Below are 16,838 nucleotides of genomic sequence, written 5' to 3' on the forward strand. Positions count from 1 at the left end.
TTGGAACCCTGACATTGAGTTTGACTCATGATCTAGGCCATCTTGTGTGAGGGACTTCGGGCGGACCTAAATTAAGAGTTTTTACCTCATCTCTTTTATTCGTTTCAAGGGTATCGTTCAGCTTGAGAAAGAGCTGGCCAACCTAGGAGGCGCCTGTGCTGCAGCTCTAATGAAAAAGGATCTGGTCCTTCCTATTGGTAGGTGATCCATTAAGGATCTGTTGGGGGGGGGAGATTTGGCACGGGGCTTGGGGAATAGTAAGGCAAGAGTTGGGCCAGGATGTTAATGGAGCCCAATGTCCCTAAAGTTGCTGTGTGGGTGAGGAGATTTTGCAAGGCGTCTTGACTTGCTTCTTTTAATTGATCTTGATTCATGGGTTCATCCTGGTTTGCTGCCCAGAGTTCCATCAGTGAGATGAGCAACCATATAAATTGGTTACTCAATAAATTCTAAAAAATTATTAGGGGCATAGGAAAAGGGTCTGTATCTTGATGGTGTGTCATTATTTCCTATTTGTGAACAGGCAATGAATTGGAGGAAGATCTTGAGATGCTGGAAGAGGCGGCCTTGCAGGTAGACCAGATCTGTCCTCCCCGCTTGGATCGTGGGACTTCCCATGTCTGCTTCTCTTTCTAAACCCCATCCATACAAACAATTCTCTGTTCCTTTCAGAATCAAACTTGTATTTTTCTGTTATGCACACAAAGAGAATTTCTGGATACCGTGAAGTGATTAACCCTACCAGGGTTTGGGAGGGTGGCTGCATGAAGGGTATGGTCACTTCTTTGCAGAATGCCTCAAGGAAATAGCAACAACAATAGCGCTTAGACTTATATACCGCTTCATGGTGCTTTTACAGCCCTTTAGTCTAAGTGGTTTGCAGGCTCAGCCTACACCCCAAACAAACTGGGTCTTTCTTTGACCGACCTCGGAAGGATGGAAGGCCGAGGCAACTTTTAGCCTGGTCAGCATCGAACTGTGTTAAAATATTCATGAACTTGGGAGAGACATGGGAACAAGGTCAGCCAATGAATAGGCATAGCAATTAAGTCAGCCAATGGGAGCTTAAACAGTTCTGAGTCTCTGCAGTTGAAAGAATCAGCCTGCAATATAGCAATAGCACTTAGACTTACATACCGCTTCTCAGCACTTTACAGCCCTCTCTAAGCGGTTTACAGAGTTAGCATATTGCCCCCATCAATCTGGGTCCTCCTTTTACTCACCTCGGAAAGATGGAAGCCTAAGTCAATATTGAGGCTGGTGAGATTTGAACTGCCGAATTGCAGTCAGCTGGCAGTCAGCAGAAGTAGCCTGCAGTACTGCACTCTAACCACTGCGCCACCATGGCTCATTCTGACTACTGTACAGCCCCCCCCCCTCCCAAAAAGCACCCTTCAGATCGTTTTGAGCCCGTCTAAGGCCATTTCCAGACATCACTATAAGGAATTTTAGAGCACCTCCCCATGAAGAGTTGGCATTAAAATCTGCCAGCGGTGAAGTCATTGCAGTAGATTTTGTAACATTTATTGATTCAATTTTTTTAAAATATGTCATCACTGTCAACAATTGCAGCAGCTTGGTTTCTTAGAAGTAAAATATGGGGGGCGGGGGGGATATCACCCATAGTTGCATTTACTGTTGAAGTGATCTTGTTAGGAAAGGCAAGGGGTTGAAGGCTGTTTTCAGTAGGTAACATTGCTTTTCGTCTCTCCCAGGTGTGTAAATCTCACTCGGGCATCCTGGGTAAAGGGCTCGCCTTGTCTCACTCCCCGAGTATCTTGGAAGCCCTTGAAGGAACGTTGCCCTTGCAAGTTCAGAGCAATGAGCAGTCCTTCCTGGAGGATTTTATCTCCTGTATGCCGGGCTCCAGCGGTGGGAGACTTGCCAGGTACTGCAAGAGCTCGGTTTCATTCACAGCTACCCCTCTCTTAGGATGCCTTTAGGATGAATTAAGGGGAACCCTCTGGAGGGGTATCTCTCCTTCCCAGTTTCAGAATAAACAGAGTTGGAAGGGACCTTGGAGATCTTCTAGCCCAACCCCCTTGCTCAGGCAGGAAACCCTACACCACTTGAGACAAATGGTTATCCAACATCACCTTAAAAACTTCCAATGTTGGGGCGTTCCACAATTTAACTTAAAAACGTCAAATTAATGGAACACCCACAACTTCTGGAGGCAAGTTGATTAATTATTTAATAATTGTTTTAATTGGTCCGATTAATTGTTCTCACTGTCAGGAAGTTTCTCCTTAGTTCTAGTTCTTAGATTACTTTCCACCCATTGCTTCTTGTCCTACCCCAGGAGCTTTGCAGAATAGCTTGACTCCCTCTTCTTTGTGGCAGCCCCCGAGATATCGGAACATTGCTATCATGTCACCCCTAGTTCTTCTTTTCATTAAACCAGACATACTCAATTCCAGCAACCATTCGTTATATATTTTAGCCTTCAGTCTCACCTAATCAAGTCATGTGTGGATTGGGTGTGCCCTAAGACTTAAGAATGTTGGAAGCTTTTAAGAAATTGAGATCAATACCAGTCATTTGGGTCTGTTAACACTTGGAAGGAAATTACTGTTTAAAATGGCATAAATGGTGACTAAACATCAAAAGACAGCAGCAAACAGTTTTACTGCAAAAGAAAAAAAATAAGTTATTGTATCTCGCTAGAAATTATGTGTTCTTTCTTTGGGATGAAAAGGTTTAATTTCCAATTTATAATGGGTAATTACAAAAAAATGGGGGGGGGGCTGGCATGGTGGCCCAGCTGTTAAATTGCTGGGCTTGTCGGCTGTGAAGCTGACAGCCCAGGTTCGAGGCCTGAGCGCCATGTGACGGGCAAGGTCCCATTCCTTGCTCCAGCTCCTGCCAACCTAGGAGTTTGAAAGCATGCAAATACGAGTAGATAAATAGGTAGCAGCATTCCATGAGCTTCAGCATATAGTCTTGTTGATCACATGACTATAGAAATGTCTTCAGGCAGCGGTGGCTCAATGGCCTTGAGCCGGAGATGAATACCTTGCTTCCCCGAAAATAAGACCTCCCCGGATAATAAGCCCAATTGGGCTTTTGAGCACATGCACTAAAATAAGTCCTCCCATGAAAATAAGCCCTCCCCAAAAATATTGCAGCACAGCAGCAACCATGAGGTGACCATGCTCATTGCCTCCTGCACCTCAAAAATAATAGGACCTCCTCAAAAATAAGGCCAAGTGCTTATTTCGGGGATCAAAAGAAAATAAGGCCCAGTGTTAATTTTGGAGAAACCCGGTACCATCCCCTAGAGCAGTGTTCCTCAACCTTGGCAACTTGAAGATGTCCGGACTTCAACTCCCAGAATTCCCCAGCCAGCGAATGCTGGCTGGGGAATTCTGGGAGTTGAAGTCCGGACATCTTCAAGTTGCCAAGGTTGAGGAACACTGCCCTAGAGTTAGCAACAACTAGCGGAGTAAAATCCACAGGGACTCCTTTTACTGTGATTTTCCTCTGCGGAATCCGCGGAGGCAAGAATTTGAAAGGAGTGCTAAAAACGGTCTCCTCCATAGGTGGCTGCAACCAGATTCCTATGCGGATCCCCAGAAAACATCCTTGATCCTCAACAAAGACGACATCCGCTGTGGCTGGCCAACGATTGTCACCGTGCAAACCAAAGACCAATACGGTGAAGTGGTCCATGTGCCTAATATGAAGGTAGTTGGCTTATATGAACGACAAAGAAGCTTTCCAGCCTAAGGCCCTCTCAGGAACGCAGCTGACGAATCTCCCCTGCGTGGAAATGATTTAACGGGATTACATCTATAGTTTTGTAAAACGGTTTGAGACTGGCGCCTCTGTTCTAGAACTTGGAGCGTTGCTGGGATGTAGGAGCAATTTATATTTCAGCTGCATGATTCATAGCTGACTGTAGGATACTGTTGTGGCCTGCCAGTGGCCAGCAGAGCTGGCAGCAGATTTGGACAGTGAAGAGGTTGGGGAGGAACATGGGCCAGTCCTGGAGTCTGGGGAAGGCTCTGATGAGGGCTCTGTGTCGGAGGCAGAGAGGGGGATCAGAGCCATATGCCAATTATCAGCTGCCTTCAGAGTCAGACATCAGTGAGGCAAACTAACAGCTGGAGGCAGTTCCCAGTGTGTGCATGCGCAGAGTTTCCAGACAGCGGGAACAGCTAAAGAACAGGGGTTGACTTGGGATTAAAGTCACTGGTGGACGATGAATGACCCCCTCCTACAGGGAATAAAGGAGGAGTGAAAGGGGAGGGCTGTTTGCAGGAGACAATTAGTTCATTCCTGCATTTTTGCCGAGTATTGCGACATCTGTAAGATATCGGCCTGGCCACTCTCCAAGCCTGATAAAGGTCGGTAATTGTGAACTATCTTGAAAGACTATGGGACTTTGCTGGAGAGGAATCCACTGTAAATTAAATAAAAGGGGTTTTATCGGGATGAGGACTCGGCTTCGTGCTGCTGGGGAAGCCTAAATCAGAACAGATAACGCCATTTAGGGATTATCTAGAGTGCTTAAACAGCTCAGGATTTGTGGCTTACTTAGAATAACTTTATTGCCACTTTGAATGTACACTAATCGGCATACATTAAAATGAAATTTTGTTGCTTACAGCTCTCAAAAGGGTCACCACCTCCAGTGTACACTACATAATATACACTGCATACATTAAGGAAAGTCTTCATTGCCTATTCCTTTTTAAATGTGCAAAGACGATTTAAACCCCCTGTGGATTGCCTATGGCATGGGGGTTCATGTGTTTGAGAGATTTCCTGCATTCATTTTCCTGCCATTGGCTTTTCTTTCTGACATATCATCTTAGTAAGTCAAAGCAGTGAAAAGTCTGGCTCAACAAAGGCTTTTTTAGCCTTGCTACAAACCGAGAACAACAATTACATTTGTGAACGCTTTAGGGTGGTTTGAAAAGGTAGTTTGAAGACCAAAACGTTCTTTGTATAATCCCTTGTCTGGGGTTTAGAATGACTTGCTGTTTTTATGGCTGCCACCATCTCTCTTCTCTTTAATGAAATTTCCAGGTGGAAGTCAAAGCAATCCCAGTTTCCCAGAAGAAAACTTCTCTGCAGCAGGAACAGGCTAAGAAAACACAGCGGGCCCCCGGCAGCCCTGCGGGGGCCACTGCTTCTGGACCAGAACTGACCTTCGGGGGACTCCCTTCCCCCAAGCTGGAAGCATCCTATGAGCCTATGATTGTCAAAGAAGCACGCTACATTTCTATAACAATGATGAAGGTAGGTGGCACCATTTAGGCCACAACAATTTGAAATACAGAATGGGGGAATTTTACCGTGTTACCCCGAAAATAAGACAGGGTCTTTTGACCGCCGAAATAAGTACGTGGCCTTATTTTCAGGGAGGTCTTATTATTTTTGAGGTGCAGGAGGCAGCGAGCGTGGTCACCTCATGGCTGCTGCTGTGTTGCAATATTTTTGGGGAGGGCTTCTTTTCAGGGGAGGGCTTTAGCGCATGGGCTCAAAAGCCCGATTGGGCTTATTATCCGGGGAGATCTTATTTTTGGGAAAACGAGGTAAAGGGTACAGGTAGTCCTTGACTTACGACTTCAATTGAGCCCCATGTTTTTGTTGCTAAATAAGACAGATATTAAGTGAGTTTTGCCCCATTTTATGAACTTTCTTGCCACAGTTATTAAGTGAATCGCCGCAGTTATTTAGTGAGTAACAGTGTTGTTACGTGAATTTGACTTTCCCATAGACTTTGTCACAAGGTTTCAAAGGGGGATCATATGACCCTCCAGGACACTGCAACAGTCATAAGTATGAATCAGTTGCCAAACGTCTTTATTGTAATGATGTGACAATGGGGGTGATACAATGCTTGTAAGTGTGAAAAATAAGTCACTTTTTTCAGTGCTGTTGTAACTTCAGTCACTAAGCAAGCTGTACATCAGCATGATTCTCTCTCTCTGTTTGTCTTTCTGTCTTAAGTGCTTTTATAAAAAAAAAACAGCCTAGATTCAAAATTATGCTGCTGACTTACCAGTCCTCCTTGAGCAAGTGAATGTACAATTAAATTATTTGCTTCCATCCATTCTCTATTGCTTTCCATGTCTTTTAGTTGAGGCCGAGGGTGCCAAACTCAATTTCATTGAGGGCCTCATCAGGGTTGTGTTTGAACTCAGGGGGCTGGGGTGAGTGTGGCCAGATCGACATTGCTTTCGGGGGCACTTGTGGTTGCCTGAGCACACTGCCAGCCAAAATGGGCTCCCGAACTCCATTTTCGGCTGCGATGGCCTCCGGCAACTCTCTTTGCTGGCAGAGGGTTGCCAGAGTCAGTCGCAGCTGAAAACGGAGCTCGGGAGCCCATTTTGGCTGGCAGAGGCACCATGGGCTGGTCCTTTGCTATTTCCAGTGTGGCCCCGCAGGCCAGGTCTAAGTACACCTGCCACGCCCACGGGCCTTGAGTTTCACATTCCTGGTTTAGCCAGTTTCTTGAGACTCTTCAGTGGTTGATAAGGGTACGAGAAAGTCTCGCCATCTCACAAACAGATTAGTACAAATGCACAGGCTAAGTAGAAGCCGCAGTCTCCCTATGGGGAGAAAGCAAGTTTTGCCTTGTGGGGTCAAACCAGTTTGGGGAGGTCTGGAGAGACAAAGTGGCTGTTATTCCAAGTTGCTAACATAACAGTAGGAGATTGACAACACCCTTTGCTTTTCAGGTATATGAAAATTATTCTTTTGAGGAGTTACGTTTTGCTTCACCAACACCTAAGAGGTAACAGTTTTGTATGATCTTTAAACCTAAAGAAAGTAGTGTTACCCATTAGCTAGTTAGCACAATTGTTTTCATCTTTATATGTTAGCAACAGTTCCAGGGAAAATCGGATGGATGGATGGATGGATGGATGGATGGATGGATGGATGGATGGATGGATGGATGGATGGATTCAAGCAAGCAGGCAAGCAAGCAAAGAAGAGGAAAAAAGAGATAAAACATAGTTACCCTTTCATGTATGGGAAATATATTTGAACATGTTCAGTCACTGGGTTTCTCTATATATGAATTGTTAAATTTGTGTGACTGTTTGCAGTGATTCTAGTTCAATGGCTCTATACAAAACGTAGTGTTTTATCAAACTACAGTAGTGGCCAAAATTGTGGAAACCTTTTGGGAAAAGTACAGTATTTTTTATGTTTGATGGCTAGTAACACCACTTTTTTTGCAGTAGTGCCCTAAAATTATATATCAGTGGAAAGATAATTTAATGAAGACTGTAATGCAATAAATTTTGTGAAGGATTTGCTATTAGAATGGCAGTTATAAAGAAGAAAAGTGAAACACGTGGAAAAAACGAGATACACAAAAATTATCACCATGTCAGTTAACACTTAGTTGGGTAACCTTTACCATGAATTACAGCCTTACAATGTCTTCCCGTGGAGTGAACCAAGTCTTTTAGTTCTGCAGCTGTTATAATGTGAAACCAAGATTGAATGATTGCTTCTATTAATTGGATTTTATTGCTGGCTATATTTGGCTATAGCTTTTCATAGATACAGATTATTGAACAAACTTTGTTGCATTACATTCTTGATTAAATTATCTTTCCAAATATATTATCATGTGTAAATGCCATCCACAGATTCTCCCAAGCTAAAAAAATACTCTAGCTGGGAGTGTTTGGAAGAAAGCAACCACCTGGAGGATATCCAGATGTGGGAAGGCAAAGAAAGATGGAAGCAAAATTGAGATACACAAAATGTTTGATTGATGTTGAGCGGTGAAATGCTGAGGATAAGAAAGGCTCTAATTCAGTGGTAGTCAATCTGATCCTTACCACCCACTAGTGGGCGTTCCAGCTTTCATGGTGGGTGGTAGAGGTTTTGTCCGATACTGAAGCACTTTCCTTTTAAAAAAAATTTAATTGACTTTTTTAAAAAAATGTCTTCGCATTATTTAAAAACATTTTCATTAGGTTTTCATAAAATCACCATTACTTTGGAACCGGTGGGCGGTTAGAAAATTTTACTACTAACAGAGATACAAAAGTGGGCGGTAGGTATAAAAAGGTTGACTACCTCTGCTCTAATTAATTGCTCTTAATTTTTAGTTCCTGAAAATAAGTGCAATTGTGCTGGATTTTCTAAGCACCCACAAGACCCGAATTAGTGAAGGTAGAATTGTGGTGATGTGTTGTGATTCCCATATTTGTTTTTGGCTTTTTTTTTCCTAGACCAAGTGAAAATATGTTGATAAGAGTAAATAACGATGGTACTTACTGTGCTAACTGGACGCCAGGAGCAGTTGGTCTCTACACTATACATGTTACCATTGATGGCATTGAAATAGGTATGTTTGAATAGAATTTTGTCCGCTTTATAACATCCTAGTATTAGTTGGTTATAGCTGCATGCCAAACCCTGGATAGAGAAGATCTGTTTTCATAAGCATGAGAGGGACCAGGCTTTGGAGGAAGCCTATGCTGAGTTTCTGTGCTTTCTGTCTCAAATAGAAAAGCAAATAGAATTGCTGAGAAGCAGGCATAACAACTACAGTTGTTTCCCCCTTAGTAGCAGGGGTGAAATTCAGCTTTTACTTGAGCTAGTTTAGAGAGATTTCTCTATAGTGGGAACTCTGTTTTCTTCTCAAAAATCTGGATTTGGGTCAGAGGTGGTATTCAGCAGGTTCTGACCAGTTCTGGAGAACCGATAGTGGAAATTTTGAGTAATTCGAAGAACAGGCAAATAACACCTCTGACTGGCCCCAGTGGGGTGGGAATGGAGATTTGCAATATCCTTCCCCCAGGAGTGTGGAGGGAATTGGGGATTTTGCAGTATCCTTCCCCTGCCCACCAAGCCATGCCCACAGAACCGGTAGTTTAAAAAAGTGCATTTCACCACTACTTAGTAGTCATCGGGAAGTGCAATGAGTATACCACAAATGATGAGTACCAAATAAATTTCCCCCCCATAAGAAATGTAGCGAGTCACAAGGCAGCCGACACCAACAAGTTCTACCTTGTGAGTTGAGTGCCGAACAAACGATGAGTACCGGAACAAAAATGTTCATGTCAAAATGCACCGAGTACCAGATTTGATGAATTTTGTAGCAGTTGAGTACTGAGCAGTGGTGGGATTCAAATAATTTACCAACCAGTTCTCTGCCCTAATGACCAGCTGGGTAGGCGGGGCTCGGTGGTCATGTGATCATGTGGGCGTGACCAAGTCAATGTCACTCAGGTTGATGGGCACTTCGCCTTAGTTCTTACAATGGTAATAAGGGTTAACCGGAGAGGCAGTTTCTGTAAGCAGGGCAATAAAGATTAGGCTAGAAACAACACCAGAATGTTTCCTTCCTGCCTTCCTTACAGGATTAGCCCTGTAAAGTGGGAAAAAACAAAAGATTTCTTCCAACAACCGGTTCTCCAAACTGCTTAGAAAGTTACCAACCGGTTCTCCCGAATAGGTGCGAACTGGCTGAATCCCACCACTGGTACTGAGCTACCACTATAGTTGCCTTGATTATGAATGAGGAAGACCTACTGACCAAGCCCTTCCTTTACTTTCCTCTGTCTCTGTATGTTAAGAGAGCAGCTCAGACTTACTTGGTTCACAGCCAAACTGCTAACACCAAAGTTGTTTGCTTCAAATGACAAGTAAGCTGGTGGTGTATCTTTCCATGTTTCCCCTTATGGGTTTTGAGAATTTGCGGTTATCAATCAGCCTTTGAAATTCTGGGTCAGGAGAATGAAGGCATTTATTCTTCCATTTTGCATTTTGCTGCACGGAATGATTCCTGAAAGTAACCGAGGCACCTTGTAAAGTGGTAAAGTTCACCATTTCCTGAACACATTTGCAGCAGGTTCTGTGATAGAGGATACCCTCTCAAGAAGACACAGGATTTCAAAGGTTGAAGTGAGCTCTGGCACTTAGATCATTAGATATGAGTACTCCAAGGTCCTTGACAGAGAGAGGGCCGTCTACAAGGTCGTGTCCACCCGGCTTGTATTTTGTGTTCTGATTTATTTATTTTTTGCCAATGTGTTAAGACAGAGCATTTGTTTCCATGTAATTCTGTCTGGCCAAGCATGGAAAGGTAAAATTATTCGCCACAGTTTCCCTTTTTACCTTCCTACATCACAGTGATTTCCTTCACTTGCAGATGCTGGTTTGGAAGTTAAAGTGAAAGATCCTCCAAAAGGGATGGTCCCACCAGGAACCCAGTTGATAAAACCAAAAGTTGAACCTTTGCCAAACAAGGTATATGAAGGACAACGATTTGACACCACCTAACCCAATTTCATCTTTAAAGGAATGCCAGTTCAGTGGTCAGAGGAGCCAAGCAGAGGAGCCTTAATCCCATCCTGTGGGTTTTGAAGGCTGCTTGTCCTCAAGCGCCCTGCCCAAAGAGCCACAACCCCTCAAGCAATGCATCAACCAGCTACATGGATCTTTGGTTGACTCCCAGGACACTTCTGTCCTGTGGCTGCAAGATGAAGAAACGCCACTCAAAAAGAACAGAAGAAAATGAAGTATATTCCAGAGCTGTGGGATGATGTCCAGGCATTTGGTATTTTGCTTTGCGCCCATGTGCTTTGATCTGATCTGAAGAGTCCTTGGTGCTCTCTGAGCTGGGTTGTTTTCTTGCAGATGTTTCATTAATCAAACTAGGTCACATTATCATCTTATGATCCCTTGGGAGACAGGAAGGAACAGCTTTACTTCTGCAGAGTTTGTACAAATGTTGAAATAGCCTTTTTTACCCTGATCCTGAGTTTTAATGTGGTGCTGTAATTTTCCCATAATATCTTACGGGGTACCAGCCATCTCTGATTTTTCCACTCACTCCAGGCAAATGCATTTTTCTAGTTCTTCATCAGAATAAATGCACACAAAAAAATAGATTACTTGGGGAGTGTATGCCTGCTCTAGATAGGCTTCTCCCTAAAAAAGCCCATTGAAATTGGTCTTTGGATGTCCCGTTTGTTATTTCTCTGTTATCTCTGTGGCCCACACTTATTGAACAATCCCCTCTGACAGACCATTCCATGCTGGAATCTTCTAAAGTAATTTCTAGGGATCAAATCAAGCAGGGATCAAACTCTGCTGCGCATAAGCCAGAAGTCTTCAGCATATTCTATTTTAAAGAGGGATCTAACCCCTGACCCAGTGTAAGAGAGATGCCATTACAGCTCTCTTCCCTTCTCTTCCCTGCTCCTCGCCTCTTCTCCTCTTCTCTCCTCCCTTCCCTTCTCCTCTCCTCCCCTCCCTTCCCTTCTCCTCTCCTTTCCTCTACTTCCTCTCCTCTCTTCTCCCCTCCCCTCCTCTTTTCTCTTTGTCATCCAAAAAGAGACAAATTGATTTGACATTTTTAGTGGACATTTTGAGCAGCTATTAAGGGAAATAGTTGTTGAACTATGCAGATTTTATCCCCCGAAATTGGTTCTGTGTAACATTGCTGGTGTCAAGAACTGTTTTTGTTTAGGTTTCGGGGTCCTTAATTCTCCCTGGGCTTTTTGCAGGTTCGCAAATTTGTGGCCAAGGACAGTGCTGGCTTGCGAATCCGTAGCCACCCGTCTCTTCAGAGTGAACAGATTGGCCTAGTTAAAGTCAATGGATCCATTACTTTTATTGATGAGGTAACCTCTAAGAATCTTGGAAGATAACTGTAACGAAGGCTGGTTGTCTTTGGCATCCATGGCCATCATCCCAAATCTCCTTTGGCTAATCTTACCTAACATTTGGATGGATGGTCCTCAAAGCCATCCGAGACTTTTGTTGATCTTGCCACAGATCTGCTGTTCAAGTGAAAATAATCTGAGCTCCCACAAAATACAGCAACGTCTTGGAGATGCTTGGCCATTGTAGCCCAATTAATGAGCATAAATCACTCAGATTGTGTTATTAACCAGCCACATTGCTTTAAATTCTTCCGAGGCGCTACTTTATTTCTGTTGGACAAACTAAGGTAGAGATTTTTGTTTAATTGAGTGTGATGTTCCAAAGTTTCTGTTACTCATTCAAACATATTACTCATTTCTGCTTTGTGTCAACTAGTTTTGGGGGGAAAAAAATCACAGGAAATTTGAAAGTTTAATAGCTAATTTTGTCCAGCCAACTTTTCCCTGTAAAATGCATACTACGTTTAAATCATTTATTCATCTGGATCCCAGTATCTCTTTTAATCTTGAAGTTTCCAGTCATCCTTACGTGGTGAATATTGATTTTAACTGCTCATCAGTGTAATTCAGGCTTTTGGTGGCAATGCATTACTGTTTTCAGAAATAAGAAATATGCTGATCTATGATAGAATAAAGATTTGATTGATTGATTGATTGAAATTGGAAAGTACCTCTTGTGGCCCACCAACGGCCGGAGCTGGCAGCAGATTTAGACAATGAAGAGGTTGGGGAGGAACATGGGCCAGTCCTGGAGTCTGGGGAAAGCTCTAATGAGGGCTCTATGTCAGAGGCAGAAGAGGAGGCCACAGTGATATGCCAGTTATCAGCTGCCTTCAGAGTCAGACATCAGTGAGGCAGACGAACAGCTGGAGTCTGTTCCCAGTGTGCGTATGTGCAGAGTTGCCAGACAAAGGGAACAGCTAAAGAACAGGGGTCGACTTGGGAGTAAGGCCACAGGTGGACGATGAATGGCTTCTCCCAGAGGAAATGAAAGAGGAGCAAAGGGGAGTGGAGTTTTCAGGAGACAATTAGTTCGCTTAATTTGCCTGTGACCCTCCAAGACTTCTGCCAAGTTTTGCAAATATTGGCCTGGCAGCTCTCCAAGCCAGATAAGGTGTGTGACTTTAAATCCTCCCTTGAAAGACTTTGCTGGATGTGAATGAGCAGAATTCACAGTCAATTAATAAAAGGTGTTTTTGTCGGGACCAGAAGTTGCTTCGTGCTCTTGGGAAGCCTAGATCAGAACAGTACCTGCTATTTCAAAACAAGATTTCATATCACAATTGCTATGTAATCATTTAAATTTCAAACATTTTTATATAATAGCCTTTATTGACATTGTACATCATGTATGCAGTGAAATTGGTTTAGCCTCTACTGGTGTAATCCATAACAGAAAATACAAGACAACATGAATAGTATAGAGATTTTTTATTGCAACCAGAAATTTAACCTCTTTCCTGAATGTTTTAAAATCTTATTTGGATTTTTAAAAAAGTCCAAAGCTGGAACTGTTAGGTGTCATGATATTTTTATTTCTGTATCAAATTTATAAGGCTGCCCACCTCATGAAAAATGTCCAAGAGTCGATTAAAACTATATATATATGAAATGTATGTAGTTCTTTGGTTATTTGGGTTTTCTCCCGCGTAAAATTGGAAGCGTCTTGGCGACATTTCAACGAAGTCTCATTTGTCATCTTCAGGCTTGTTTGCTCGGCTTGGTGCTTCCAGGAGCAAATTGCAAATTGCTCCTGGAAGCACCAAGCCGAGCAAACAAGCCTGAAAATGATGAATGAGACTTCGTCGAAACATCGCCAAGACACTTCCAATTTTACGCGGGAGAAAACCCAAATAACCAAAGACCTACACACTAACACCTGCGAAAACCTCAGAAAACAAATGTGAAATGTAATATATACTTGTTTTTTCAGCCGAATTCTTAAAACCTCAATTTTGATCCATTTATTGTTTTTTTGTACAAGTCATTTATCTTGGGTCCTTCTTCCCAGATCCACAATGATGATGGGGTGTGGTTACGACTGAACGAGGAGACGATACGGAAATACGTTCCAAATCTGAATGGTTATAGCGAAGCTTGGTGCCTTTCCTTTAATCAGCATCTTGGCAAGAGTCTGTTGGTCCCCGTTGATGTAAGTAAATGGCATCCCTAAAGAAACCGTAATACTTAGGGTTGGTTTTCTCCCCCTATCAATTGGCAACTTCCATCCATTTTGGTATGAAAAGTAATTAAGACTTAGAGCAGTTGAGAATAGAGGGAAAAAAATAAAGAACTCCTGCAATTAATTCTACATCACTCTTATGGATGCAGGAGCTACACATAAATCTTTGCCTTGTGCTAGTTAGGGCTACGGTGTGATCTGCATCATACATTTGATCAACCCACACCATGAATTCAGCTTAGCTGGGCAGGGAGATGGCTTCCAAGAAAGTGGGCAGCACTGAAAATAGTTATTGCTTTTCTTAGTTGGCTTCTGGACTTAAGCTTTCTTTAAAGCAATGAAATATTGTGAGCCTTAATGGTGCAGTTGTTAAAGTGCAGTACTGCAGGCTACTTCTGCTGACTGCCAGCTGCTTGCAATTCGGCAGTTCAAACCTCACTAGCCTCAAGGTTGACTCAGCCTTCCATCCTCCCGAGGTGGGTAAAATGAGGACCCAGATTGTTAGGGGCAATAAGCTAACTCTGTAAACTGCTTAGAGAGAGCTGTAAAGCACTGTGAAACAGTATCTAAGTCTTAAGTCCTATTGCTGTTACTATTTTAATTAATAAGCAGAAGTGAGAAACTGGAGGATATCTCCAGATCCTGGAAAAATCTCCCCCCCCCCCCCCGAAATTTAAAAGAATGTGGTGCTGAGACTAATGAACAGATGCTCAAGGTAGCTGGATGCCTCTAAAGCCAAAGGGCTTGCAATTAATATAACACTAGTTAGAGATTTTTGTGTTGTAGCCTGGTCAAGTAGGGCTTGCTTACAGCATCCAAACAGGGTGTGGAGGAGAGTTTGTTTGCCGGAGCTCGATTGGAGGGACTGAGCACGAATTTCAATGCTGCAAGCGCACCAACAAGGAATTAGAAAGAGTTGGCTATTCGGGACTGTTCCCCCCGCTATATTGAATAGAGAGAAATAGGACTGGCTTCTCGGGAGAAAGGAAAGCAGGTGATAAAACTGATGGGAACAAGGTTCCAGAAATGCACATTGCTTAATCGGATTCATTTTGAGAATCAGGTTTTCAGTTAATTTGTCGTCCTCCTTTTTGTATTTATCATTTTTGTGGACCTCTTAAAACAGGATATCCCTCTCAGGTTGTGGGAAATGCCAGGTTTTCAAGGGAGGGGGGGGGGTTGGTGGGAGAGGAAGGTGCTAAAAGCCCCAGGAAAGGAATCAGTCACAAATTGGGGGCCTCCTCCTTATCTAGCTCAGAAAACCTGGTAGAGGGTTGACTTTGAAACCATAATTGAATCCAGAAAATACGTTCTGCAGTGGGTTTTGTAAAAGTGTAAAATACTTATTTTTAGATATAATTAAGGTATGCATGGGTTTGTTTGATTTTTGTTTGGTTGGGTTATTTTAGCAAAAAAAACTTTGGTGATCTAATGAATGCTATGATAACTTAGAAACGCGTGATTCTGCAGGTTGGCTGTTTTAAAGACTAATATGATTAAAATCTCATTTCTGAGAATGCTAAAAGAATGTGCAACTGAAAAATTATAAAATTCTAGAGTTTGGTCTATACTTCAATTCTGATTTATTTTAGTTACGTCTTTTCCCTCATGAAAATTAAACATGGCAGACAAATATTGAAAGAGTGTTCTGACCTGGGAACTGTTGTACTGTAGATGGCCCTGCTTAGAAAAGTTGCTATGCTAATATTGAGCAAACAAATGCATTCATTTTGAATATTCAGTTGCCCGGCTGACATGCTACTTCCTTACTTAATGTACCATTTTCATCCTTTTCTTTGCAAAATACATCTATCACAAATATTCGTTTAAATCTGCAGTGCAACCTCTTATTCAGTTTAAAGAATCTGACTTTAAAAAAAAATGTAGACAATTTCTTTTTTAATGAGTTCATTTTTGATGTGGACCAACGTGGCTTCCCTCTGTTTTGCTGTCCCCTCCGAGCAAAGGCAGCATCTTCCACCACCTGATTTGTAAATGAGGGACAAGAGGCCTTTGAAACCTCTGTGACCTAAAACCTTTCACTTTGGAAAACATTTCTGCAGCTCTGTGTTTTCCAACAAATGGTGTTAAAAATAGCTTTGTCAAAATACAGCAGATAATATAATCAAAACCGGTGAGCGTATGCGTCATCAGGCAGTAAAGCACATTTTAAAAAACCCATCTTGGGTGGGTTTTATCTATCTTAGCCGCTTCACTTGAAAACAGACATTTCCCATTACAAATTGGTGGCAGAACATCCAGTTTTTAAACCCTGGTTTCCCAAGCCTCGTGCAATAAACTCTTCACAAAGTGGCAGACTGACTTTTCATATCACTTTCATCTGACCTGTGATAAGTCTGGTCCTCTCCTTCAACAAGAGGAAATCCTCCTGCACCAAAATCAGGCAGCTGCCTGAAGGGCTTATCCTGTTTGGTGAATGGCATGACACACTACATTAGCCTGTAGAAGAGCGGGCAGCCTAAACCGTTCGTTTTATCAGAGGTTTTCCTCCTGCGGATACCTTGAGGAACGTACTCGGCTAACAAAAGTTCCATATTTTTTTTGGAAAAACAAGCAAATAAAGAGCGTGGTTATAAGGGTGCAGAAATAGAGGGGGGGGGGGAACCAAAACATTGTATTTGTCTCTTGATTTCTTCTGCTGTTGTTGAACGTTGTTGAATTGATACCTGTCTGTCTTAAACTTTACATAGAGTATCTTTAATGCTAGCCAAGGAGACAGGGATTTGGACTTGTATCCGTGGACTTCTAAACCTTTTCCCCCTCAGGTGAGCCTTCTGAAACTTTCTGCACTTCTCTCTTCCACTGTAGTTGAGACAAAGAATGAGACATCCGTCTGGGGGATGTCAAACTCTTTGTCCTTAGGAATCCCCTTCGGTTGGACACCTGCTGAGGAGAGACTCACGCGGTGCATGCTTATGCTTAGTTTAGATTGGTTAGGTTTCTTGTACCTTTGTACCTTTTGTCCTGAAGGAATTGAGATG

At 42.7% G+C, this 16,838-nt stretch overlaps 1 protein-coding gene across 13 annotated transcripts in view; it reads left to right on the top strand.

Annotated features, from left to right (window-relative positions):
- MYCBP2 (MYC binding protein 2) overlaps positions 1–16,838 on the top strand; it is a 149,426-nt gene that overhangs the window by 73,468 nt on the left and 59,120 nt on the right. For 8 of the 13 annotated variants that reach the window (XM_032226680.1, XM_032226682.1, XM_032226681.1 and 5 more), the window contains exons 42-52: positions 110–197; positions 524–573; positions 1,716–1,888; positions 3,543–3,687; positions 5,035–5,247; positions 6,693–6,748; positions 8,208–8,323; positions 10,136–10,233; positions 11,496–11,612; positions 13,666–13,806; positions 16,548–16,622. In XM_032226680.1, the coding sequence (XP_032082571.1) occupies positions 110–197; positions 524–573; positions 1,716–1,888; positions 3,543–3,687; positions 5,035–5,247; positions 6,693–6,748; positions 8,208–8,323; positions 10,136–10,233; positions 11,496–11,612; positions 13,666–13,806; positions 16,548–16,622 (1,272 nt within the window). The remainder of the gene's footprint in view (positions 1–109; positions 198–523; positions 574–1,715; positions 1,889–3,542; positions 3,688–5,034; positions 5,248–6,692; positions 6,749–8,207; positions 8,324–10,135; positions 10,234–11,495; positions 11,613–13,665; positions 13,807–16,547; positions 16,623–16,838) is intronic. The other 5 variants (XM_032226684.1, XM_032226689.1, XM_032226690.1 and 2 more) reach the window with 2 other exon arrangements.

Source organism: Thamnophis elegans, chromosome 11, assembly GCF_009769535.1.
Source record: "Thamnophis elegans isolate rThaEle1 chromosome 11, rThaEle1.pri, whole genome shotgun sequence".
Lineage (NCBI taxonomy): Eukaryota > Metazoa > Chordata > Lepidosauria > Squamata > Colubridae > Thamnophis > Thamnophis elegans.